General features: G+C 43.5%; 1 protein-coding gene across 1 annotated transcript in view; it reads left to right on the forward strand.

The window, feature by feature from the left end:
• Positions 1 to 25,929, forward strand: part of NIPAL2 (NIPA like domain containing 2) — a gene marked incomplete at its 3' end in the record, with an annotated part of 52,591 nt that overhangs the window by 9,488 nt on the left and 17,174 nt on the right. Inside the window, 3 exon segments of the mRNA XM_082014752.1 lie at positions 8,799 to 8,867; positions 12,916 to 13,087; positions 23,944 to 24,056. Coding sequence (XP_081870878.1) covers positions 8,799 to 8,867; positions 12,916 to 13,087; positions 23,944 to 24,056 — 354 coding nt within the window.

The raw sequence follows: 25,929 nt of genomic DNA on the forward strand, positions 1-25,929 counted from the left end.
ACTGATAATCTAGCAGTTGTTTATATTTAAATGAATAATGTCTCTGCCTTCTGGAGTCCAGTCTTTTTTTTTTTTTTTTTTTTTGCATTAGGAACTATCTGTAAATGATTAACACTCTCTGTGGAAATGAAAGTAGGAGAGCCAAGTGCATGAGGAAGGAAAGCAAGGAACTGATGTACAGCACCCCTCCTCTGTTGGAACAGCAGACTGGAAGGGCCTTTGGGCTGCCCATTCCCCTACCATAAAATCAAATAATTCTTTTAACAGATGGATCAAACTTCATTCTAAATGCAGTCAGGTCTTTTCTTTTTCCCCTTCCCTGTTGATACTCCAGTTTGTTAGAAACCGCTCTGAAATGCGACTGGCTTGGAAGTGTCCTCGTTTCCAGCCTGCCTTTACCCCTGGCCCACGTGTGTGACACCGGGGTTCAACAGATGAGCATGTTCACTCAGGTTGTGGAGAAGTGTTTTCTGTGCACATCAAAGGAAGGACCCTTCCTAACCCTACAGCTAACAGAGGATTAATTGAGACAAGCCTGCCTTCGCTGGAAAGTGATGCTGGAGAGGTGCACGTCATTCCCCTGCTCCTCTCAGCTGGTAAAGGGAGATCTTTATATAAAAGTTCTTTTGAGGATTTGGTAAATAATGTATTAAGCTGGCTACATTGCTGTCAGGATTTTGTGTATCTGATGTAAGTGGAATTGGAAATGGCTCATTTGTACTCCAGCAATAACTACAATACTATAACTACAATACAAATATAAAATACAATAACTACAATAACAAGAGGGAATGAGTTAGCTGCGCTTGATTTGGAGACGTGTTTTTGTGTACATGCAGAGTATGTATACGCTTCAACAGCAGTCTCTGCCTTGCTCTGCAACCTGATAAAAGGCTTAACAGCACTACTTAGTTGTTCACATCGCTCCCTTTTGAGCTTGCCTGTCTTTCTGAGCACGGGCAGAGCTAGCTCCGTCTCGCAGGGCATGACCTGGTACGCTCCAGCTCCCCATGAGCCTTGTGTCCCCCTCCTTGGCTCTTGGTTTAGGGATCCAGGGAGCCACATGAAGCAGGGAGAGGAGCAGTGCAGCCTCTCAACGTGAGCCGGGCTGTAGCTTCCATGAATTAATACACAGAGGCTGTGAGCGGCCTGGCTTCACCCTTACCTTGTACACCAGCAGCTAGGCAGGGTCAGACAAGGAATATCCAGAAAACCTGCTCCTGGGCAGCAGTAGAGGAGTATCCCCGAGCCAGCCGGCCGTTTTGTGGGAGAAGCCGGTCAGGCAATGCTGGCTTGCCTCCTTGTTTCTCCTGAGGGACCTGGAAACTGGCAAAAGTTTATAATCCTATTCTTACTTTTCGAGGTATGTCCTTTCTGTAGTTGCCATGGAGATGTTATGTGATGGTCCTTGAGAAAATCTTTCTATTCAGATGTTATCAACTATGATTGAAATTTTTAGACCCTCTGTTATACAGCAATTGGAGAGGTTTTTATTTGCAATCTAACAGGCAGTATTAAAATCATGAAATGGTCTTTGATTATGTGGCAAAGTATCCCAGGCTATTCCCCTGAGGAACAGTGTAAAAACCCTTACTGTCCCTTCCCCGTTGTACTGGCTTTGTGTGGCAAGATTTTGGTGGCGGGGGGGCTGCAGCGGTGGCTTCTGTGAGAAGCTGCCAGAAGCTTCCCCTGTGTCAGATAGAGCCAGTGCCAGCCGGCTCCAAGATGGACCCGCCACTGGCCGAGGCCGAGCCCATCAGTGACAATGGCAGCACCTCTGGGGGAACGGAGTTAAAAAGGGGGAAAAAACTGTGTGAGAGCAGCCAGAGAGAGAAGTGAGATTATGAGATAAACAACTCTGCAGCCCCCAGGTCAGAGCAGCAGGAGGGGCAGGAGGGCTCCAGGCGCCGGAGCAGAGGGTCCCCGGCAGCCCCTGGGGAAGCCCACGGTGAGGCCAGCTGTGCCCCTGCAGCCATGGAGCTCCATGGGGGAGCAGATCTCCACCTGCACCCGGGGAGGGCCCCACGCCGGAGCAGGGGGATGCCTGAAGGAGGCTGTGATCCCATGGGAAGCCCACGCTGGAGCAGGCTCCTGGCAGACGAGGAGAGAGGAGCCCTGTGGAGAGAGGAGCCCAGGCTGGAGCCGGTTTGCTGGCAGGACTTGTGACCCTGTGGGGGGACCCAGGCTGGAGCAGCTCGTGAAGAACTGCAGCCCATGGGAAGGACTCAAGTTGGAGAAGTCAGTGGAGGACTGTCTCCTGTGGGAGGGACCCCACGCCGGAGCAGGGCAGAGTGTGAGGAGTCCTCCCGCTGAGGAGGAAGGAGCGGCAGAGACAGTGTGTGATGAACTGACCACAACCCCCATTCCCCGTCCCCCTGCGCCGCTGGTGGGGAGGAGGGAGAGAAATTGGAAGTGAAGCTGAGCCCGGGAAGACGGGAGGGGTGGGGGAAGGTGATTTAAGATTCAATTTTTATTTCTCATTATCTTCCTCTGATCTGATTGGTAATAAATTAAAGTAATTTCCCAAAGTGGAGTCTGTTTTGCCTGTGAGGGTAACTGGTGACTTATCTCTGTCCTTATCTCGACCCACGAGCCTTTCATTATACTTTCTCTTCCCTGTCCCGCTGCAGAGGAGGGTGACAGAGCGGCTTTGGTGGGCACCTGGTGTCCAGCCTGGGTCACCCCACCACACCCATTCTCCCATTTATTTCTAATTTTGAGAGTTGATTCCTGAGAATAAGAAACTGAAATTTAGGAGTTGGGAGGTTTGGTTGTAACTCTTCAAAAAAGGAAAATAAATTGCTACTCAAAATGCTTCTTAGCATTATAGTTATATAATGTTAACAAATATATATGTTTCGATATACACTTAGTGAGTATATCGAATGCTACTTCAGTATATTTCACAATTCATATTCTTTGTTCTCAGTTTGTTACTCACTAAAGGCATTATTTAAAACAATCACGCTGATGAATTTACATAAGATCTCATGAAAATTATTGAAACATGGAGCTGAATAGAAGGGTCCCACTTCTGTAGTTGCTTTATCGTCTCAAGTTCCCATGCCTTTTGATAACTTACCAGGCTCTTCTTCTGGCCTTTACAGTTCATCTTTCTGTAAAAAAATATATTTTAAATTTGTGAGGTAATGAAAGGTAAAACCTGGTAAAGGCAAGGGTAATATTCATGAGATATGAACATTATCTACTGTGGTCTGGAAACCAGCCTGGCAACTACAAACCGTCTTGTCTCCACTCAAATTTATCCTGACTTAGTTATCAAGTTCTCTCTCCTTCTGTTCTGAACAAAGATGGTGACAAATGTTTTAATCCTCCCCTTCTTGTATATTGAACAATGATGTTCTTTTTCTTTTATGTCACAATGAGCAAATCAAATCTATTTTCATTACTTGTTCCAACACTGGTAATTGCTCTTTTATTTCAGGCGTCCTTCGGTACTTCATATGTGCCTGAACCCATATATAAGTATAGGAATTGCACTATGAAAACCATTGAAACAAGGACCTTGTTTTCTTTATACATCTGTAAAGCTCTGGGTCCAGCCAGAGCTCTGTGAATAATAATAATAATAGCTAAATGATAAGCCTCTCCTAATTCCACATGGTGGAATCTTTGAAAAATATGTTTTTTGTTAAGGACTCTGAGTTCCCCTTGCTTCAGGGTTAATTCAGAATTGGAAGTTTAGGAGTCATTTCCCCCCCTTTTTTTATAAAATCCATTGTGATCTGACAAAATCCTAATTACTGGAAATGATGTGTAGTTTTTGAAGCAATATATGTCACTGCGTTTCTTGGGAACGCCTTTAGTTCACAAATAAATGCAAAAATTAAGAAAAACAGGAGGACCAGTTTAATTAGCCTTGATGAGTGAGCCAACAACATACATTTGAATTAGGGGTTTTTTGTTCATCAGTTTAATTTACAGGCATAGAAAGTTTCCATAACTAGTGGCCATATACCTTTTAGACAATGCAAATTAAGTTAATCTTTCTAAGTTTTCATTTCGCAGTTCTGGCAACTGCAGTTTAATGTGCATTAGGAAAACATACATGTAGTATGGGTAAATTACATCTCGCTGTATAACTGAGTCTCCAATGCAGATTTTAGTCTGCAAGGGATAAGTTTATTAGAACTAATGCCAAAGATTTAGATTTCAGCCTGGCTTTCATTTATCATAAACCCCTTACTTTACTTTGACAATAAAAAGAGACCTTGCATGTAAAATGCCCTTTTAAAACGCTGCCAGAATGATGTGAAAAGGTGCTAGGGTAAATAAGCATCAGGTCCTGCATGAGCGCTCCAAGCAGGACCGTACGCAGAAATACGCCATACTGCCGCTTGTTTATTTTGAATAGCAATACATTGCCACTCCACTTGGCATATGGATGCCTCCTGAGCAATCCTTCAAACCTCCCAACCCTACACCTGGGCTTGTGCAAAAGCCTCAGGCAGCTGGGACGGGGGATACCAGGCGAGTGCTGAGGGTGCCTCAGCATAAATTTGCCACTTTTGGGGCACCTTCCCACCAACAACCCCCTGTACGGGTCACTGTCACCACTGGCAAACCGTGCAGGGCCACCATTTAAAAACCCTTGCTGCAACTTGTGAATTTTGATCCCCCTTTAGTGTTAAAAATTGGCAGGTGGCTTATAAAGAACATAATGCTAATGGTGTATATTTTAGGAGGGTTATTTCAAACCTGGAACAGTGCCTTGCCAGCCTCACAAATTGTTGTTTTAACACAAATGAGGCAGCGAGGGAATGAGGAGCCAGGGGAAGGCATTCCTCAAGCCAGCTCCGCCGCTGAGGAAAATTTCGGCAGATCCACAGTCTCCATGCACAGTCTGTGCGCTCGGGGACGGTCTAGAAAGGACTGCGAAGCCAGCAAGTGACTTTCATGGCTTCTTCCAAACCATATTAAGGTGAAGGAAATAAAATTTGTGCCGTGTTTTTTTACTTTCTGGAAAACTTAAGGGCAGGATGTTTCTGTCATAAGCCTCATGCATTTGGAAACACTGGAAGAATTTGTCAACAGTTTGAAATCTGGGGTCCAACAAAGTGGCCTGTATGTTCAGACAGATGTTTTGGTGATGAAGGGACTTGCATTTTATGCCAACAGTTTTGAATATTTAAGGCTTTTTCCGGTAGAAGTCCTTAGCTGACTGAAGTAGCACCATAGCTCTGAAGTTGGGTCTGCAACTGAATTCCCTCACGGAGGTTTGTCTCAAGACTTGTGTGTGGGAAGCCCTGCAGTGCTGTGGATGATATCACAACTGGAAGCTCTGTGTTCAGAAAATATCGTGTTTATTGCTTATAAAACTGACTGTTCCACCAGTCCTCTAGCTTCTAAAGGATGTTGAATGGCAGACAGCACAAATAATGAAGCCTTTTACATGACAAGATGGGAACAGAAGGGTTGTGGTGGCCTTCAGGGCAATACAACAACCATTTTAGTGTGATAAGGTGATCTATCTTCTGTCCCAGGTCATCTTTCATTCATGCACAGTTTTACTATCCTGAGATACGGTATCCTGTTTTTTTTTCTCTCCTGCTTTGAGCACTGCTGTATGAGATAGCTCTTGTGCATTAGAAATTGCGTGCTGATTTAAGATGCACTCTGGTTTGTGAAGTTTGCAATCAAATGTTCCTCTTGCCCGCATTTTGTTCCCCATTATTTTCTTTAATATTGACATGTCTGAGTATGAACCTGTACAAGATAGTTTTGCCATGCTATAGCTGCATGGCGTTACTGTACTTTCATCTCCCTGAACGGATCCATGTGATATTTGACCTCCTTAGGGCATCGTACTCTGCTTTTAATCTTTAGGGGTCTGTCCAGCCTTGGGTTTGGAAGTATGGTGCTTTGACCATATTAAACAGAGCTCATTAGCACATGTCAGTCTGGAGCAGGCAGAGCAGTATATATGCCAACAGCAACTCTCAGGTGAAACATGTGGTCATTACAGTAAAATGACCTGAGCAATTTGCCTTGATCATACATACGCACTCTTTTTCCTTTATGTGCAGACACAGGAGGTTGCCTAAGTTAGGCACAAGGTAGTCACCTCAACAGCTTTGCATGGGCTTGTCAGGGCCCTGAAGGCACCTAAAGCCCTGCCCATCCCTGCCCACCCCCGGGGTTCCCCACCTTGCCCATGGCCCAGGATCCTATTTCAGCCCCTGAGGCCATCAGCCTCTGTTCCAGCAATGCCACAGCAGAAATCTTATGTGTCCCACAAGGATATCTGAGCCAAACTCACATGTACATGAGGAAGCAACCAACATGATATGAAAGCAGTCAACTCTGGAGAGGACACCAGTGATGCAGGGCATTGGAAGACTTCCTGCTAGAGTTCCTATGCATGCAGTGTGTAAAGCCGTGAAAGGGGCATTTGATGCACAGCCTCTGGAGGCAGGTACTCAGGTCATCATTGGTACCCATATGTGGATTTTGCACATTCATTGGATGGCAGATGGAACATGTAGTCTCATCCTCTGCCCAGCAGCTGCATGCAAGTTTTACTCAAGAGCTGGACAGAGACCCTCCTTTGGGCTGTCTGGAGACCAACTGTGTGTCCTCCCTGGGGTGCTGGTTGCCTCCCGAGTCCTGCACAGTGTCTGTGACCCCCGGCTTAAAGCTGAGAGGAAAGAGCTGTGAGTCCAGACATGCAGCCACGAGGGCAGGATCAGCCACTGAAACAGAAAGAGCCGCAGACAGGTTGGGTTCTCCGCTGGGAGTAGTGTGGATATATTACAATTACTGATGTGAAAGCAATAAAGTGATGGGGTAAATGAAGTGTCAGTTTCTGGTTTCTATTCCCTGCTGTCTCCTTTTTCTTAAACCCTTCATGACGACACTGACAAGGCCACTTCTCCACCCCCTCACAAGGGAGCATGTTGTCATTTAAAAAGAACAAGCATTTGGGAGCAAGAAAACAATTTTGATTTAACTGCCGTTTTATTGAAGTTGCTGTGTGTGCAGGATGATGAGGAGAGTGCAATAATCCACCTGTGATGTGGTCAAACTTTGCACAAGGTGTAGTACCACCAGCGTTGAAGCCTCAGGAAGGAAAACCCATCCCCTCTGCTCCTGCGGGGCCCTGGGTGTGGACCATTTGACAGCATTTCCCCAGCGCGGAAGGAGCTGCAAGGCTGCTTTGTGTCCCTGTAACAGCTAGTGCCTAATCTCAGCCCAGGCGTCTGTGCTGAGGTGCGCCGAGACCTCTTGTCACGCACTCCCCACTGCTCCCAGTGAGGGGTGTTCCCAGATCATGGAAAATACACCATGCCTGAGAGCCCAGGATGTGCTGCTGGAGCATCCACTGGGGAATATTGGGGCGGGGGCGGAGAGAATGCAAGATGGGAAGGACCTCCAGTGGCCAGGCACCAGAGGGTATGGGCAAAACTCGAGTAATGCTTCTTAGCGAATGCTTCTTGCACGCAGGCCGTGGCACTGGTGTTGTTATTACTTAGCACAGAAGGTGTGTGAGCAAAGGGAGCCCTCTCACCTCCTGCATTCCCCCTCTGCATCCCCTTGTACTCATCAGTCACGTCTTGGTGGCACCTGGCAGTTGGCCAAGAGATTCTGTTGTCTGCTGCTTCTTCTTGAGTCTAAGCCACTACAGAAATGCATGGTCTGGGGACAGCTGGATTCAGCTGTGCCTCCTAAATAAGAGTATTACCATCTCTTTGTAATAAGGCTGTTGTTTCTTCACATTTTGGGGGATGTTCTTTCATAGTGTGGGAACTATCTAACCACAACAATAATCCCCAGCTATTGTTATCTCCAAGAGCTTGCTGGACCACATATTGCTCTTTATAAATGTTGAGGGGCAACAGTCTCTGTGTCTTGCAGGCACTGCCTGTTCGTAGGTGCCGAGGGACCTTCCTGGAGAAGAGTCATGAAAGCTGAGGCTGTGAGCACTGATTTGGATCTTGCTGTACAGCTTGCAACCAATATGCTGGTTTCTGTTACCATGACCTTGTTTATGAAAACTCACTGATAATATATTTGCCTTCTCTACAACCTAATGGGGCTCCTCATAGCACTATACCAGTGACCTTGAATGGATCTTGAATACACTTATGACAACTTACAAAGTGTTTCAACATTTTGAAAGTAGATAGGGACCTCAACCATGTACCTGTTATTTGAGCTTGCTGAAATGGCTTCTTTAAATGGCTGCTTTCCAATATAATGAATCCTGCTTGAATGTTTTTAATTTCTCAGCTTCATAGAAAGTTTGCAAATCTTACTGAAAATTAGACAGGCTGATTAGAAAAGAATTTGATGAAATAACGCAATACATTATAGAAACTGTCAGGAGACCGATGTTCCTGGCTGCCCTGTCAAATAGTGGATATGTTAACACATAAGATAATTGTGTTCCAATACGAATGGTTCGATTACTGTTGATTTGCCTTCTGGATTATGTAATAAAACAGGTCCTTTTTGGAAAAGAAGAATGCATGTGTGTAGTGTTCAACTGAGACCTGTCTGTTTTTTTCTTTTGTGAGATTTAAGAAGGTGTTCTACTAAAGGACAGCAAAACTACCTCCTGCACTGGGATGCCCTTTCCATTCCCAGTTGCCTCCTGCTTAAGCCCTAGTCAACTGTGCAGAGATTTTTTTTATCAGTTTACAGCAGCATGAACTCAATGACTGAAAAGTGCCACAATTTGCTTGAGTTGCAATGTGCTATCAGAAAACCACTGTTATATTGTTGTTCTTAAACCAATAGTAAATATTTTTGTATTTCTTTGTTTTGTGATCTTGCAGACTCAGCTCTTGGGAGTTTTACTTGCTGCGGCTTCAAATTTTCTGATTAGTGCCTCTTTGAGTATACAGGTATGAAATTATTTCTCTGTATTGTGAGTTGTCTATATTTAACAAGTAATTTATGTTATGATTTGTTTTTATGGTGAAGTTCAAAATACAACTTTTGTTGCATTTAATAAACATTCCCTCTCTTTAACGAGTGTCCTGCTGTAGTTGATGGCAGTATGCTAGCTCTCAACCTGTTCTGTGCTGTGATTCCCATATGGGAACAGAATAAAAATTCATAACTCCTTCTCCTGCTTGTAATATGCCATAGGGAAATACCAGCTGTGACCCGCTTGTGGTCCCACTGGATGACACAGAATCGTAGAATCATAGAATGGTTCGGTTTGGTAAGGACCTTAAAGATCATCTAGTTCCAACCGTCCTGCCATGGGCAGGGACACCTTCCACTAGACCAGGTTGCTTCCCATCCAACCTGGCCTTGAACACTTCCAGGGACGGGGCATCCGCAACTTCTATGGGCAACCTGTTCCAGTGCCTCACCACCTTAATAGTGAGGAATTTCTTCCTTACATCTGATCTAAATTTGCCCTCTTTCAGTTTAAAGCGATTAGCCCTTGTCGTATCAGTACATGTCCTTCTAAAAAGTCCCTCTCCACCTTTCTTTTAGGCCCCCTTCAGGTACTGGAAGGCTGCAATAAGGTATCCCCAGAGCCTCCTCTTCTCCAGGCTGAACAACCCCAACTCTCTCTGCCTGTCCTTACAGGAGAGGGGTTCCATCCCTCTGATCAGTTTTGTGATCCTCCTCTGGACCCGCTCCAACAGGTCCGTGTCTTTCCTGTGCTAAGGGCTCCAGAACTGGATGCAGGACTCCAGGTGGGGTCTCACCAGAGCGCAGTAGAGGGGCAGAATCACCTCCCTCAACCTGCTGGCCACGCTGCTTTGGATGCAGCCCAGGATAGGGTTGGCTTTCTGGGCTGCAAGCACACAATGCCAAATCATGTTGAGCTTCTCATTAACCAACACCCCCAAGACCTGCTCCTGAGGGCTGCTTTCAATCCATTCTCCCCCAGCCTGAGCTGCTCTCAATCCATTCTCCCCCAGCCTGTATTTGTGCTTGGGATTGCCCCAACCCATGTGCAGGACCTTGCACTTGACTTTGTTGGACTTTGTGACGTTCGCATGGGCCCACCTCTCAAGCCTGTCAAGGTCTCTCTGGATGGCATCCCGTCCTTCCAGCATGTCAACCGCACCACTCAGCTTGGTGTCGTCGGCAAACTTGCTGAGGGTGCACTCAGTCCCACTGTCCATGTTGCCCTGTCTCAGAGTGTACAAATCTAAAATGGAATTGATTACAAGGTCATTAATCACTTACCTAATGAAGTGATTAATGTAATTAAATGCATGGAGACGTAAAGTTTTTTGCAATATTGGGCCCCATAACAACTTTGACCAATTTAGTTTTCCTTCTGCAATTATGATGAAATAATCTGAGTAAATATTATTTTAAATAATAAAAGCAATGGGAGGTGCTGACCTTGCAACTGTGGCAAAGTGTTGTAGGATGAGATTAATGAAATCCTTTCTGGATTAATAATTAGAATACATACTGAGCAGAAAATTAAATAACTCATTATAATCTGTATCTTGTAGACTTCATGGTATTTTTAGGTCTTCTAATAAAAGTTTTTAAAGTGCAGGTGACATTGTTGTGTAACTTTTCCAGAAAAAGTATTTTTGCTAGCTTGGGTTTTATGAGTTGTATACATCTCACATAAAGCTACTTCTTGCTTCTTCTGTAAAGGATGAAACAGAAGGCTGTGGAGTATGAAATCTTCTGTTCATAATAACCCATTTTATTAATGCTGGAAGGTTCTTCAATGATTCCCTTCAATTTTAAGTATCTCGAGTTGGAGAATCCCATAGAAAGAAATCTGTTTAGCCAGAGATGGTAGGCAGGTTGAGCTGACTGCTGCCTCTCCAATATCAGTTCCAACCTGCTGATGGTGACAGTACTAGGACAGGCTCTGTTTCAATGGAAAAAACTTGCTGGTGAAGTGGAAATTCAGTCTAGCCCATAATAATGAGGTTGTTTCTACTTCATATCTTTTGTCTGCTGAGGGCATTGAGTGCCAAAGTGGATGCTTTGCCTGGGGATGTACTGAGGCTTGCAGGCAGACTTCTACTGACTTGTAATCATTAACAGCATTTTCTAGATTTGAACTATCTTCCAGCATTTTAAATGCTGTTTAGGAAAACCCAATAGCTCTGCATTGCCATTTGACAGTTTCAACTGAAATTTTTATCGATCCTCTAAAATAGGTTTTTCGCTATTTAATAACAATATCTTATAAATATGAATAATGACTTTCCCTAGATCTCAATGTTTATTTTCACACTCCTATTAAATGGAGAAGCCAAATATTATTGTTCTCCCTCCCTTTCTAACCATGCCATCAGTCATCCTCCCCCTCTCCCCTCTAGGTACTTGTCAGCTGAAGAACAGCCCACCATTTGCAATGTATTTCAGCTGGATTATAAACAGCCTCCACCTAAATACATCCACCCACATTACTATGCAAAGAAGGCAGAGAGCTGGAGAAGGCTGTAGGGAAGCCACTGAGCTCACCCTCCTGTGTTGTTGCACATCTTTTCACTCACACTATGCCCTCAAGAGTCATTCCTACAAGAATCTGGGGAGAAACCAGAGCTCAGGATTCAGCTAAAAAGTTGTCCTATTTGGTTTTCAGCAGAAACTTGGATTCTTGATTCCACAATATTATTTAATGTCCATTTCTCTTTGGGGCTTTTTTTGTTTGTTTATGAAAATGGAACATGCAGAATCCTGGCTGTTACTGTGAATTGCTGGTCTATGGCTCAGTGAAGTTTGATTTCCTTATGCTCACTTTCTCCCTGGAGGACTAAACTTCTTCCTAGGATCTCGTCCCCTGAACATGTTCCACAGCATGAAGCTGCAATAACGTGCTGCATCCTCTCAAGAAGAGGAACAACTGAGTCTATGGTTTATCACAGACATTACTGTTTGGCCCATACTCTGTAGTGTAGCCTACAGAGTAGAATGGGAATATGAGGAAAATGGATTACAACCTCCCTGGGGCTCTGCAGGGACACTTCCAAAATCAAATATCAAGCTATGGAGAAAAAAAATTATTTTACCACCATTTATACTACAATAGTCATATTATTTATTTTCCAACTGTTTGGACCCATTTCCCTGTGCAGAGAGGCCAGTGAGGAATCTGAGACAGGAAACAGGATTGTGCAGAAGTAATTTGGTAAACATTGCATCCTTCCCACCTTCCTGATGGAGATTGCCTCGACTCTGTTTCAGAATACCAATGTGATCAAAGTCGAATTATCTTGTTATATACAGGTTGTTGCTCTACAAACAGAGAGAAAACAATTACAACATGTGTCAGTGATACCTTCTCCGTGTAACAAAAAATGTTGATGAAGTATTACTTGAGTATATAGTATACCTGTTGACACAGGTTTAGCTGGTTTTCCTTCTGAAAAGAATGCTTTACCCGAGATCTTCTTCTCTTCTAAGGTCAAACAGAAGATTGTAACCAAATCCTAAATTCAGCCTAATTAATTTAGAGTTCTCCCTACAGCAGACTTGGTTAAGTGCTGCCTTTTTCATTTTGAAGTTGTATTTCTGGCTAGGATATTTATCAGGGAGCAGGAAGACCATGTCGTCTGGTCCCCTTCTCCCAGTTTGTTGCCACAGTTCTGATTTTGCCCCATCTCCTGCCTTTGAGTGTGTCCAGATTCACAGCACAACTGCCGAGTTTCCTTTGAGAGAAGAACAGGGGTGTGCAGTGATAGCGAGGAAGCATTAGCTAGTATTCACTTAATATTTTTCAGGTTTATTCAGAGGTCTAATTTTTCAGTCATTTCCACCACGGCTAAGGAATCACACATCTGAAGCAGCACTGAGTTAACACAAAGCAACCTGAAAGTTTAAAAAGAAAACCTTGACGCACCTGGAATTTGAAGTTGACAGCCCCCTTAATTATCCCACTTTTGTCAGACATAAGAACACAATGGAAGTCTTTCTTTTCATGCCTATTCCTAATAATTAATTTTCCAGAAATGCGCTCATCTCCGACTGGCTTCCCAAACTGAGCCGAAGCTCTGCTACACAAGCAAGCTGTGGTGGTGTGGGATTACCCTCCTGGGGATTGGAGAGGTGGGCAATTTCACAGCCTACGGATTTGCCCCCATTGCCCTTGTCGCTCCACTGGGATGTATATCTGTTGTAGGTGAGATGGTTTGCCATTTCTTGCTTGGGTACATACTTTAATCGAATGCTTGTTTGTGGCTAGAGGAATAATATTGCAGGAACTGCAGCAGGAACACAAAAGGAAAATGTTAATGTGGTTTGAAAAGAAATTATTCGTATAATTACATGAGCTGACAGTTTAAAACAAACACTCTACTTAACTCAGAGACTCTTGTAGTATCTTTCTTTTTCCATCATTTTGTCTTTTGAGTCACTCTGTGCTCTGCTGGTTCCCGCCAGTTGGCCCCCAGTGCTGTACCAGCATTGACGGCTCTGCAAGCCCCCGATGCCGGGGGCTGGCGTCTGCTGACCGCACAGAGCTGTGGTCTGACCCTGAGCACCTACAACAGGTTTTCTATGTTACTATCACAGCAAGCTGTTTCTGCTGTCTGTCCCCTGCCCATCACCATGCTTCATGTTGACGTGGGCAAACTTGCTTGACTCTTCTGCAGAGTGTGACAAAAAGGGCCGAGAAATTTCCTGAAATGTTTAGTTTAGCTATGGGAATTATCAAAGTTGTTCATTTGTTCTTTCATGTGCAAATAATTGAAATTTAGCAGAAGTCCTACCCTTAGGACTCATTTGATATGATCTTACTCTTTACTTCATGCGTTTTTTTGTAATTAAAGGATTGACAGGTATGAGATATCTGTTTCTTTGATAAAGAAACACACATTTAAAATATGTTATCATGTTGTGCTAACGCAAAGCAGAGTGGACAGGACAATATTGTACAGAGGCTGTGAAAACAGGAATACAAGGTGCAGCTGTATCCCTTAATCGAGCCACTTCGTATGCACAGCTGAAACATCCAGGGCCTGAGATACCGCACCAGCTCTGCATGCACTCAAGCTCATTCGCTTGCTATTGGCAAGTGATAACACTTCATGGTCTGTCTCTAGCTACCAGTTTCATGCTTGGAAGTGACACTGCAGTGAGTGATTCTGCATGGAAAGGTAGAAAAGATGAATTATCTTCCCGGTGGACTCCCGGCTGTAGTGGAAGGAGGCAGCCAACCGTATGTGGGTGCAATTTAGCAAAGAGATAGAAGGAAACTGCAGGCAATTGACTGTAACCTTTGATGTTAAACTATTGCAGAATTTTGGAGAACGAGAGATAAAGGCACTGTACTTTGCCATTGTAGGAAAGTTCTCTCAAATGAGATATTACCTGAGATGAAAATGTAATTTAATACGACATATCCTGGTGTGATTTTGGTGGCAGTAGTTATATTTCATACAATTGTAGACATTTCCAGATGTCTCTGAACATAAAGAGACATTGACCGATCTAATTTGTTGCCCAAACTGAATAAAATGCAAATATAGGAAACTAGAAAGAAGAAGTGAAAAGCAGTGGGAAGGGAAAAAATCCCATTAGTTATTAAATTGCTACAAAGAAGAGGTCACATTTAAGGTTGATTTTTATCTGGGCGTATTCCTTCTTCTTTACCTTCGCAATATGAGAAGAAATGTTGCATCTGTTTCATCCGTTCTCCATTTCTCCTTGCTTATAACAAATACCAAGAAACCATTTCCCTAACTGTTATATGTTATCACAATTCTAATCCACTTTTTTTTAAACTGACTCAAAATGCTTATCCTGGAAGATCCCAGAGAGCATTTTAATATTTTATATTCCATTCCCATGTATCAGCTGACATTATCCATTTCATAGCCCAAACAACAGAGATAGCTAAAATTTTATTTAGTCTAGCAAACGTTCTCTTAAGGAAGTAAAAACGGTGTAGACAGCCAATTACAACAATAACTTCCCAATAACACTTCCTACCACTAGATACTTTTCTGTCTTCTGAAATTAGAACCAGAGAGAGAGCGCATCCTTTTAATTTTAGAACAGTTCATCATTTAGGGCAATGACAAACTGACCAAGGCACATGCATGTCATCTGCTAACAACTGGGCAAAGGATAGTTTACGCAGCAGGTCTTCCAGTTTAAAAGATCAAGAAATATTTTTCTCATTAAGTTGTGACCTCTTTTAGGTGGTGGAGGGTGGACTTCGCACAGTCCAGTTGGCAGCTGTTTTGAGGTATTGTTGAATGTGTGTCCTTCATAAATTAATTTTTAAAATAAAGAAATTAAGCACTTAATAACAGACTCCAAATGTGTATCCAAACCCTAAGGTCACTGTGGTGGGGTGACCCAGGGTGGACGCCAGGTGCCCACCAAAGCCGCTCTGTCACCCCCTCCTCAGCGGGACAGGGGAGAGAAAGTATAATGAAAGGCTCGTGGGTCGAGATAAGGACAGGGAGAGATCAGTCACCAGTTACCCTCACGGGCAAAACAGACTCCACTTCGGGAAATTACTTTAATTTATTGCCAATCAAAATCAGTGTAGGGTAATGAGAAATAAAAACTAAATCTTAAAACACCTTCCCCCCACCCCTCCCGTCTATCCTGGGCTCAGCTTCACTCCCGATTTCTCTCCCTCCTCCCCACCAGCGGCGCAGGGGGACGGGGAATGGGGGTTGTGGTCAGTTCATCACACCTTGTGTCTGCTGCTGCTTCCTCCTCAGGGGGAGGACTCCTCACACTCTGCCCCTGCTCCAGCGTGGGGTCCCTCCCACGGGAGACGGTCCTCCGTGAACTTCTCTGGCATGGGTCCCTCCACGGGTGCCGTCCTTCAGGAACAGACGGCTCCAGCCTGGGTCCCTCATGGGGTCACAGGTCCTGCCAGCAGCCTGCTCCAGTGTGGGCTTCTCCGGGGTTACAGGCTCCTTCAGGCATCCCCCTGCTCCAGTGTGGGGCCCTCCCCGGGCTGCAGGTGGAGATCTGCTCCCCCATGGACCTCCATGGCCGCAGGGGCACAGCCGGCCTCCCCGTGGGCTTCCCCAGGGGCTGCCAGGGAACCTCTGCTCCGGCGCCTGGAGCCCCTCCTGCCCCTCCTGCTGCTCTGACCTGGGGGCTGCAGGGCTGTTTCACATATTCTCACTTCGCTCTCCGGCTGCAGTTGCTGTGTGCCATTTTCCTTCCCCTTCTTAACTCCATTCCCCCAGAGGCGCTGCCACCGTCACTGAAGGGCTCGGCCTTGGCCGGCGGCGGGTCCCTCTTGTAGCCGGCTGGCACTGGCTCTGTCGGACACAGGGGAAGCTTCTGGCAGCTTCTCACAGAAGCCACCGCTGCAGCCCCCCCCGCCACCAAAACCTTGCCACGCAAACCCAGTACAGTCCACCCTTCTGATATACACTTTTTTTTCCAAATTTGTTGTCAACACATCCCCCATGGGAGACGTGTGAGCTGCTGTCACTGACACTGGGTACTCAGTCCCTATGTGGACTGAGGGGAAATGTGCTTCGCAGTATGCCCAGTCATCTGGAGGACTCTCTGAAGACCCGTGTCACTCCGGGTCTGCTTGGAAAGTTTCCTTTGCTTGGAAACCAGGGTTTTGGAGGAGGAGAAGGCAGACTGGGGTCTCTGCCCAGAACGGATTTGGGCTGTACCCATCATATATCTATCTCCAAACCTCTGAGACAGGAAGCTCCCAGGTCTTAAAATAGATGGAGCCAACGTCTATTATGCTCTGGTACCACATTTAACTGTACCCAACTGAATTTTGCACTTAACCCGGTATCAATTAAATAGTGAAAAGTTTGTGCCTCATTCTGTTGAGCTGGGTGCTTCTGGTGGCTGTTGTAGAAAGAATCCAGCACCACAGACCATGAACTGGCATCACACCAGTAGATTTTAATTATTTTTTCTTAGAATTAAGCTACAAAGACTGTATTTTTCTTCTTACACAGTGGAAGTATTTCTCTGTGTGGTTGCAATGATGCAAACTCTACATCTGTTCAGGGTTTTAAATAGTTTGAGAAGACAGCAGTTGTTTTCTTTAAGAGGAGAAGTTGGTAAATTTTTAATTTAAACTGGAGGAGTAATATATGTTTGATGTGATCATTAAAAAGCTTTTTATACTTAAAAATTTAAAGTCATGTTTTACATGTAGCTTGAGTAATTTTAGGCTGCTGTGGCTTTTAGCTCATTATCTTGCTTTTGCCTGCAGAAATAACCTGGGAGGGTGGTGAGGAGAGGCCAGTGGTATCAGAGATCGTTTCTTCTGCAGTTTTCATCATTCTGTAGAGAGTTGTTTTACATTTAACTCACTTAAACTGACATTGTTGAGATCCCTTTGCATTTTTCTATGCTCCTTCTAAATAGCTGTGGGGCAAGAAATAGCTTTAGGCTTTGAAAATTGATATCCCTGATGGTGCTCTAAGGAAGATTCTCAGATATTCTCACAGAAATGGATTTTTCCCACTCACTGTAATGTAACATCTTCGTGGCCCCAGAACCTGGGATTTTGAAAACTCTGTTACTAATGAGAACTGGGAAACATTCACCAGAATGTTCTTTAAAATACTTTATTTGTACTTGTTTAGAAGATGCAACAAAAGTATTTTCAGGGTTCTTCCTTCTCTCTGCAGTGTGCATGTCCTATAATCCAGTTCACAGAATTAAGCTCACCTTAATATTCTTTTTTTTGAGCAACTCCTCTGATATTTGTCTTGTTTGTTTATTATTGTTATTAAGGATGGGTAAATTTTTTTCTTGTTTTGTCCACCACTTTTCCAGTATTAATATTTAATCTTGTTAGAAAAGTTACATGTTTGGGGTGCAGAATAGCTATCAAGGGTCATGCACCAGCTGACTAAGTTCTGTAATATCTTCCTTTGTATTTAGTGCACCGTTAATATCTATCATACAAACTAAGAATAGGTTTGAGTAGTTAATTAGCTGTGATTAATTTCTTTCCAGATATCTTGGGCAGACTTAGCTCTCTTTTTAACTCTGCTATGTATGCAGGTATTCTTTAATTTTCTCCAAATCTCTGTTAATCATCCCCAACACAGAGCTCTGGCCTTGAAGGAGACCCAGGCCCACCAGGTCTAAATGCATCCATCTTCCTCATACCTGAATCGTCTCCCCTGTCTACCCCAAAATGACCCACAGTAGGTCAACAGACTGGTTTTCCTCGAGCTCCTGCCCTCCCCATGAGCAATTCAGTACTTCTGAGATGTAGGCAGGACAAGATGAAGGAGGTTTTAAGCAGTCTCGAGGCAAGGAGATTCTCAGTCATGAATTCTCTATATGCAGACTCCACCATGAAGGTGGTGCTACAGGCACTCAAAGGCAGCTGTGATTTATCTGTCAGTGCCTGCAGAGTGCACATGGACCCGCTCGTCCTTGCGCTTTGTGCGTGAGCACTAGAGGCAGTCTGTGTTTCCTGTCCCTCTGTCCCCTCAAGTAGCCCTTTGCATGGGAAGGAGATATTTCAGTCTGCTCCAAGGCTGTGAGCACAGCTCCTTTCTCCAAACCAGCTCCTTTTCTTCTGAATGTGCTTAATAAAAGTGTTTGAGCACAGTTTTTTATTATTTGTTCAGACCATCCTTCTTCAGCTAAACCACATTCCTCTCCTGACCGGAAGCCTCATCAGTTCAGCCTTTTTTCTTGCCCCACTCTCAGTGTGCAGCCTCTGGATCCCCTATGGAAACACTAGTACTTGTGTCTTTATTGGAAAACTATTGGACAAGACAAAGGCAGTAAATTCATACTAATCTATTTAAAATAATACATAAAGCTAATCTAAGACTTGAAAAAGAAGAAAAGGAAGGATATACTAATATTTAGAGTTATAAACACTTATGAAAGAAATTATTTAGAGTAGGGCCGGACAATAAAAATAGAGCTAAAAAGATAAAATTCATAAATAGTTCAGTAGCAGGAAAACAATTTAATAATGAAAGGTACTTATTTGTGAAATAGTTTTGGGTAGGAAAAATAAGAGGTGGGCACTCTTTCATTTGAGTCTTTTAAGGCTGGATTGGACAAAATGCAGCAAATGCACTCTATGGATCAGTACATACTTTCTTTAACTTCTCTTGTTCTATATTATCCCTTTCTTAAAGAAACAAACAAGAAGCAATCATAACTGCAGCTTTCATGTCTAGGAGGCAGAGGAGTTGTTCTGTGAGCTGGGTTCTCACCATTCAGTGTCTGCTAGCGGCATAACCCACATATTACTCTACTTTTTATTTCTGTTTGTGCTGGAGGAAACCTACATATGGAGATAATCACACACTATCACTTTCCTAGGAGAATCATTACAGCCCTCCCTTAGGGCACTTAATTGCATACCATGCAGAAAACGGACATTTTCTACCATTTTTTCAATTTAAGTTGAAAATCATGTGCATCAGTGAATATATATTCATTCAATATATATTGAATACATATTCATTCAATAGTCAATACAAACTCGCTTGTTTTATGCCGAAGTATGAGAAGACAAGGTTGTTTCAGCATAACAATTAAGCTCCTGAACAAACTCTTTTTTCCCCATTTTCTACCCAATAGTTTTTATTTATCATGATTTTGATATAGTGCCAAGTCGTAATATTTTTGATTTGAAATACTGTGGATTTCCAGATTGAAGAGTTTCATGAGCCTTCAGAAAGACTCTGTCATACAGATACAGATATTTTACAGGACCTATGTACTTCTCAATTTGTGGATATTAATACAAGCATGATGCAACCAAGGCATGAAATTAACTCAAGGATTTCGTTAGGATATGTTGGTTCTGTAATGTTCAATCCTTTACAGAACATCATCTAGATTTTCTGCCCTTCTCTTGATCTAGCAGGCTATCTGCCACCGTTCTCAGTGCGAGTAGGATCTGTGCCCAGTTTTGAAAGTTTTACCTTAATAATTAGTTAAAAAGCTAAAACTGTTTTGATTCATCCAAAAGCATACAAGTCTTCTCAAATGACCAGGGAGGCAGTCTTTGCTTCAGTGACTTACAGGCTGACAATTCGGACTTAGAGTTGTGCTTGTGTCATGTTGCTAAAACCAGTGGTTCAAAACTGATGAAGCTTCAGAACAATGACAAGTTGCTCATTTTTCTGCCAAGCTGTTGCCAGCTTACACTTTGACACAATTTTTTTGTCTGCATTTCTGTATTGTTGTATTCTACTGCTGACTGATTAAAAAAAGTCAGACTATTCCTCCCTCTGACACAGATCTCAATCTCTGTAACTGTCTATAGCTTTAAAAAAAAACAACAGGCAAACAAATGAACAGTTGCAAAGACACATTAATACTTTTCAGCAGAGCAATTGCTCAAGTTCCTCATTCTATTCGTCACTCGAGTTGAACATAATGTTCAGTGATTTATTTCCCACATCAGTATAATGGTGGAGGAGGAGGAGGCACACAGCTTCTGTGACAGAGGGGGGACAAGAGGACCCTGGCATGGGAAAGGGAGAATTGGGGCTGGGTGGTAGGAAGTTAAGACTCATGCTGCAGTGATGGGGCGAAAACATGGTGAAGTGGAAGCTGGTTAGGAGGAAAGTGTGAAGGTGTAACATCGCTGGTGTTGAGGGGGAGAAGTGTGAAGACAGGAGACACCTCGCCTGTGGTGTGGGGAAGGAGTGGAGCACAGGGGTTTTGGCAGAGCTGCTTTTAGGAGCTGAATCTGAGACGCAGTAAGGGCTTTAACTCATATACCTGCTGGGCTTAGCTACAGCCTCCGGATGCCCACTTACTGCCAAGGGTTCACAGGGTCCTAGGATAACTCAGACTGGAAGGGACCTCAGGAGGTCGCTAACCCAACCTCCTGCTCACAGCAGGGTCAGCTTGGAGGCCACCAGGCAGAGAGGAAATGGTGAGGGAATGTGTTGGCCATCTAGCATATTGTCTTAAACTGCCTCTTCTGGAGGAGTTAATGTCTTAATGCACCTGAGACTGTGAGCCGGAGGCCAAAGGAGTTAAGGAAGAGGGGCAGAGCAGCTGTGAGGGCTGTGCATTTCTCACTGGGCCCCTGGGGTGCACGCTGGTGCCTGCCGTTTGCCGTGCTGGCCAGGGAAAGCTGCAAAGCCAGCAGAAGGCAAAGCGAGGAAAGACCAGCCTGTGCTCCTGGGGCTCACAGGCTCCCTTCATACCCCTCCTCTGGCCCACAGTTTCTAGTGAGCCACTGTCTGTGTCAAGACAATCTGCCCTTGGTTTCTTTGATTTAACATGATTCAAATCCACCCCACAAATTGAAAAAGATAAAAGACTATTTAAAAATCAAACTTATGGAGCTTAAACCCCAGAAAATTAACAATGAATTTTTAAAAATGCAATATTGTGTTAGGCAGTGTGTAATAACAAGGTTCTGTCTTGGCTGTGCTACTTGGCTTGCTTAAAATTCATCCCTGAAGGTAATAGCCAGATTTTGCCAGGCTGCTGATTGTCATGTATGTCCTCCAGCATCTCTTCAGGTGTAACTGTTCCCTGCTTCTTCCCTTAGATTTATCCCATTTGCTCTTCTTCTTCACTTGAATGCATATGAAATGTTGGTGGCTTACCCACAGGGACAGTTGTCTTTTGTGTTCAGAGCCTCTCCTAGGTCTCAGTCTCCTCACCTTCATGTTGCACCTCCCCTCCTACTTTAATTTTTCCTCCAGTCCCAGATGGCCTAATATATGCTCTTAAAACCTCTCCTATTTTTAGATTCTTCTACATATTACGCATCATAAAAAGCATTAATTATACATACTTTCTATTAAGCTCATGATCTCTTGTGCATTACCAGCTATCTCTGGAGAAAGAGCTTGCCGCATTTGAATGCATTATTAAAGCGGATGATAGGCTGAGTGACAAGTTTCGTTACCTGGATGCATTCCAGTGCCTCCCTGTGCCCACTGCCAGCCTCAGAGATTGTGATCCCCCCAAGCTGCCATTTATCATCTCCAGAGAACTGGGCAGTGGAATTTTGGGCATGACTCATCTCACCCCAAACTGGATACCAACACTGGGATTGAACCCTAAATGGCATTTCCTTGATCTCCACTGAATACAGAGAGTCTAGCCAAGGGAGTACTCAAAAAAAAACAACAAAAAAAAAGAAGAATCACTGAGGCAGTAGTTCATTAAGCAACAGGTCTTTGCTGTTACGGTCACTGCCTAGGTAGGTGGGCTGAGGTGGGATTTGGGAGAGCTATGACAGCAGGGAGACAGAGCAGTAATTGATTCCTGCACTATCTTGGGTTGCTGCCGCTTCTTTCCTGGTTTTTGTCCTCTCTCTTTTCTAAACCTAGGTAGCTCTGCTATTGCCAGTGTTGCCTGGATACCAGTGTCTTTTCTCCAGCAAAGTTGTCACTGAAACACTGAATAAAGAAAAACATGTCAGGCAGCATACTTTCAGTGAGGCATTTTCTGTTGAGGATTCTTTTATTGCACTTACTCGTTTGCATAGGTCTCCATCGTTCTCCATACAGTTTAAATGTATGACTTCTGCTATATCTGATTTTCTACTGACTGGATAACAGAGACATGATGCTGAATCCCAGTTCTCTGTTTACCTCTTCATATGAACCCCTCTAGATTTATCTAGAGTACATCTACTAGCTAACCACAAATTAAAATTTCTATCAGAACAATAGAGATAATGAGGCAAAGATGGTTGTACTGTTATTTCAAGAACAAACCAAGAATTTCATGCTGCAGGCAGGAACAGAGCTCTTGTAACAGCATCCCATGATTTAGATTCAATGTGTTCCTTCACTGTCGCTTCTAAGCAGAGTCTTTGAGTTTTCCAAATGAATCAAACATAAGCAATAGGACAAGGGTTATGGTTTTAAACTAAAAGAGGGTAGCTTCAGACTAGATAGAAGGAAGAAATTTTTTACAATGACGTGGTGAAACACTGGCACAGGTTGCCCAGAGAGGTGGTAGATGCCCTGTCCCTGGAAACATTGAAGGTCAGGTTGGACGGGACTCTGAGCAACCTGATCTAGTTGAAGATGTCCCTGCTCATTGCAGGGGGTTTGGACTAGATGGCCTTAAAAGGTCCCTTTCAATCCAAAGATTCTATGATTACCCATGCACCTCTCCCAAAGGCTTTTCCTCATCTCTTTTACGTAGGAGCTATTCAGCCTCTTGTGTTTCTCCTTAGAGGTAGATGCTCTAATGTTCTGTGCTAGAATAGAGCCATCTCTCCCAACAGTCTCATCCATCTTAAGTCCAAAGCACTCTAGCACATGTACACACTGAGCTGCTTATCAGAAATCCTGACCTGATCACTACTGCTGCTCACCCACCCACTGCTGCCCTTCCAGGAGAGGCAGGGCTAGGAGCTGGCACAGGGGAGATGTGAAGGCTGGACAAGGAGAAGAGTTGCCCAGGGAAGAGGAGGTCATTTCCAGGGCTAACTTCCAATTTTCTCCCTCCTCATTACAAGTCACAAGTCACTCTAGAACAAGTCACTCTAGAAGACTGGGGGCAGTGCTAATGTATGGTACATGTTTGTTCTTCCACCTGCTTGTTTGCAACATCATGACCACTCTCTTAGCTCATACTAAATTCTGTGCTTTTGCAGCGGCTTACTTTCTTGTGGTGGTATGCCTGCTATTTTTCTTATAAGCCTCTAATACACTGAAGTCTAAAGAAGCAGAATTTTATCCCTCTATGAGGCAATTTACCTTGAGCAAGACTATACAGGGAGTTGGTAGCAAAATGGGGAGTGGAATGGCAAGGATGATCAGTGCCCAGCTTTCCTGACACTTCCACATATGACTGAATCAGAGCAGTGTAAGCAGCATCTGCATGGGAGATGGGAAGGGTGTTGCATCCCTTCAACCATGTAAAAGCCTGCTGGATAAGTTTAAAATCTTACAAAAACTGAGGGTTGGTTGGTTACTGGACTGGTTATACCATGGCACGGTGTAACAAGAACCGCCACAAGATATATTTATACTTGTGCCAGGGCACCTTTTTGCTATAGCACTTGATATTTTATCAAATATAAAAAAAAAAGTCTTTATATTTCTGTTCTAGGTAGTGCATTTATTTCTGTCTTATTCCTAAAGAAGACCATGAGGGCTGCTGATATATTGGGTAAGTTAGCGTTTGCTAATACGGACATGTGTGTCACCATATGCTTAGCAAGCTGTAACTCTCATGCAGCCCCCCACCTTCACACTCCCACTTTCCCAAGCAAATGTTTCGAGGCAGATACTTTCAAAATTGGGAAGAAGTGACAAAATAGAGAGAGAATCTTCAATGCATGTGGTAAAGACTGCATTCTCAAATCTTCTGCTCTTCTAACCATAACTCATTCCTTATGTGTCCTTATTGCTCAAATTTATTTTTGTCGTCTATTTTTGCCACTGAGGTTGTATTTAGTATTATCTTTATGAGTACAACACAATTTTAATAAAAACAATGAAGCAATTTTGTTATTAATTCAAATATAAGATTTTCTCTTTTCTTACTGCACAGACGTTGCACAAAAATTCAAGCTCGATTAGAAGTGACAACTTCCATTTTGGTATTAATTTTATCACGTCAAAGAGCAAATAATCATGTTGTCAATGTTTGTTGGGGAACGTGGTCTTCACTGTAAAAGCATGTCAACTTTTTGTCTGTGTCCAAGATTTTTTTGCATATCAAAACTGCCCTGCTTGAACACAGTAATAACGAGAGACAAGCGCGTTTCAGGGTTTGGGCTTTACACAGGCCATCTCGGCTGGGACAGTGCCCCTGATGGTGCTACAGGGCACCTGGTATTTCTGTGGGGTTCCTAGCGTCTAGGCTTGATTCTCCATACCATAACGCGAACATCCCATCTGTTCTCATGAATGTTTTGGAGTCATCTGTTCAGTATTGTTCCAGGAATACTATATAATATTTATTTAGGTTTGGGATCCAAGTTTGCCAGCTCAGCTGCTACATTCAGAATCCCCCCCCTCCCTTGACTGATCATGTTTCCTTTATGGCCTTATACTTTGTGTGTTGCTTTAACTAGTGTTCAGCACTGATTTATTTTATTTCTGTGAGTTCAACTTTGCAAGAAGGATTTAACAATGTTGCTACATTCCATAGGTATGAGCTGTATGATGGGAAATATGGTGATGTTTTTGCAAGCACATAAATATAGAACAGTTCTGCTTTTCCAAAGGAACTGCGTGTGATAGCAATGCCAGCAAAGTCCCCCGGATGTGCTTTGTTTTGTATTCCTGAGCATTATATTCTACAACGATTTATAGGTTTGCCAAGAATTTTAAAGATTACTTGAAAAAAAAATTGATTAGCTAATATCTTCCTTAATCCAATATAGCTTATGAGGCTGTATCGGCTCACTTCTATCTTGATACCTCGATGAACATCTGTGTTTATCAGCTGGCTGTCCACGAGGCAGAACTTCCAGATTTTTATTAAAAGCACCATAATGCAAGTTCGACCTTGAAAAGGGGCCCTGGCAACCTAATGGATGAACAGTCTTTTGCAAATCAACCTTTTATAAAACAGTTCATAGGTCTGCAAATACAACAGGGAGCGGCCAAAATGTTGGCTTCGTGACAGCTTCAAGTAAGCATTGGACTAGAACATGCCTGTTGTGTTTAATGTTTCCAGGGCAGGTCCATAGCTGGTGCAGATCTCTGTGACCACTCTGACTTTCGGAGAGTTGTGTTCGTTTACACTGGTTAATGACCTAACTGTCTGCCTCGCTAAGCAACTTGTCCTTTCAGTTTAGGATAAGTTTATGTGACCTGCCTTGTGCCTGTGAGAAATACAAAGGATAGATTCTCCTTTGTCATGCACTTGGTATTAGAATTGAGAATATTTGAAAATGCATTGCTGAGTTGGAACCCTAATTCATGAGGCTTTACTGACAGCTTTTTTCATATTTCCAAAATCCTTTGAGTCTTTAATAAAAATTACACTAGATAAGACCACAAATGAAAGGCAACCCAAGTACCTAAGCCCAGATCTGATTAAATGGACTTAAATATTCTTCTAGAAACTATTTTGAAGTCATCC

This window comes from Phaethon aethereus, assembly GCF_964289735.1.
Source record: "Phaethon aethereus genome assembly, chromosome: 2".
Lineage (NCBI taxonomy): Eukaryota > Metazoa > Chordata > Aves > Phaethontiformes > Phaethontidae > Phaethon > Phaethon aethereus.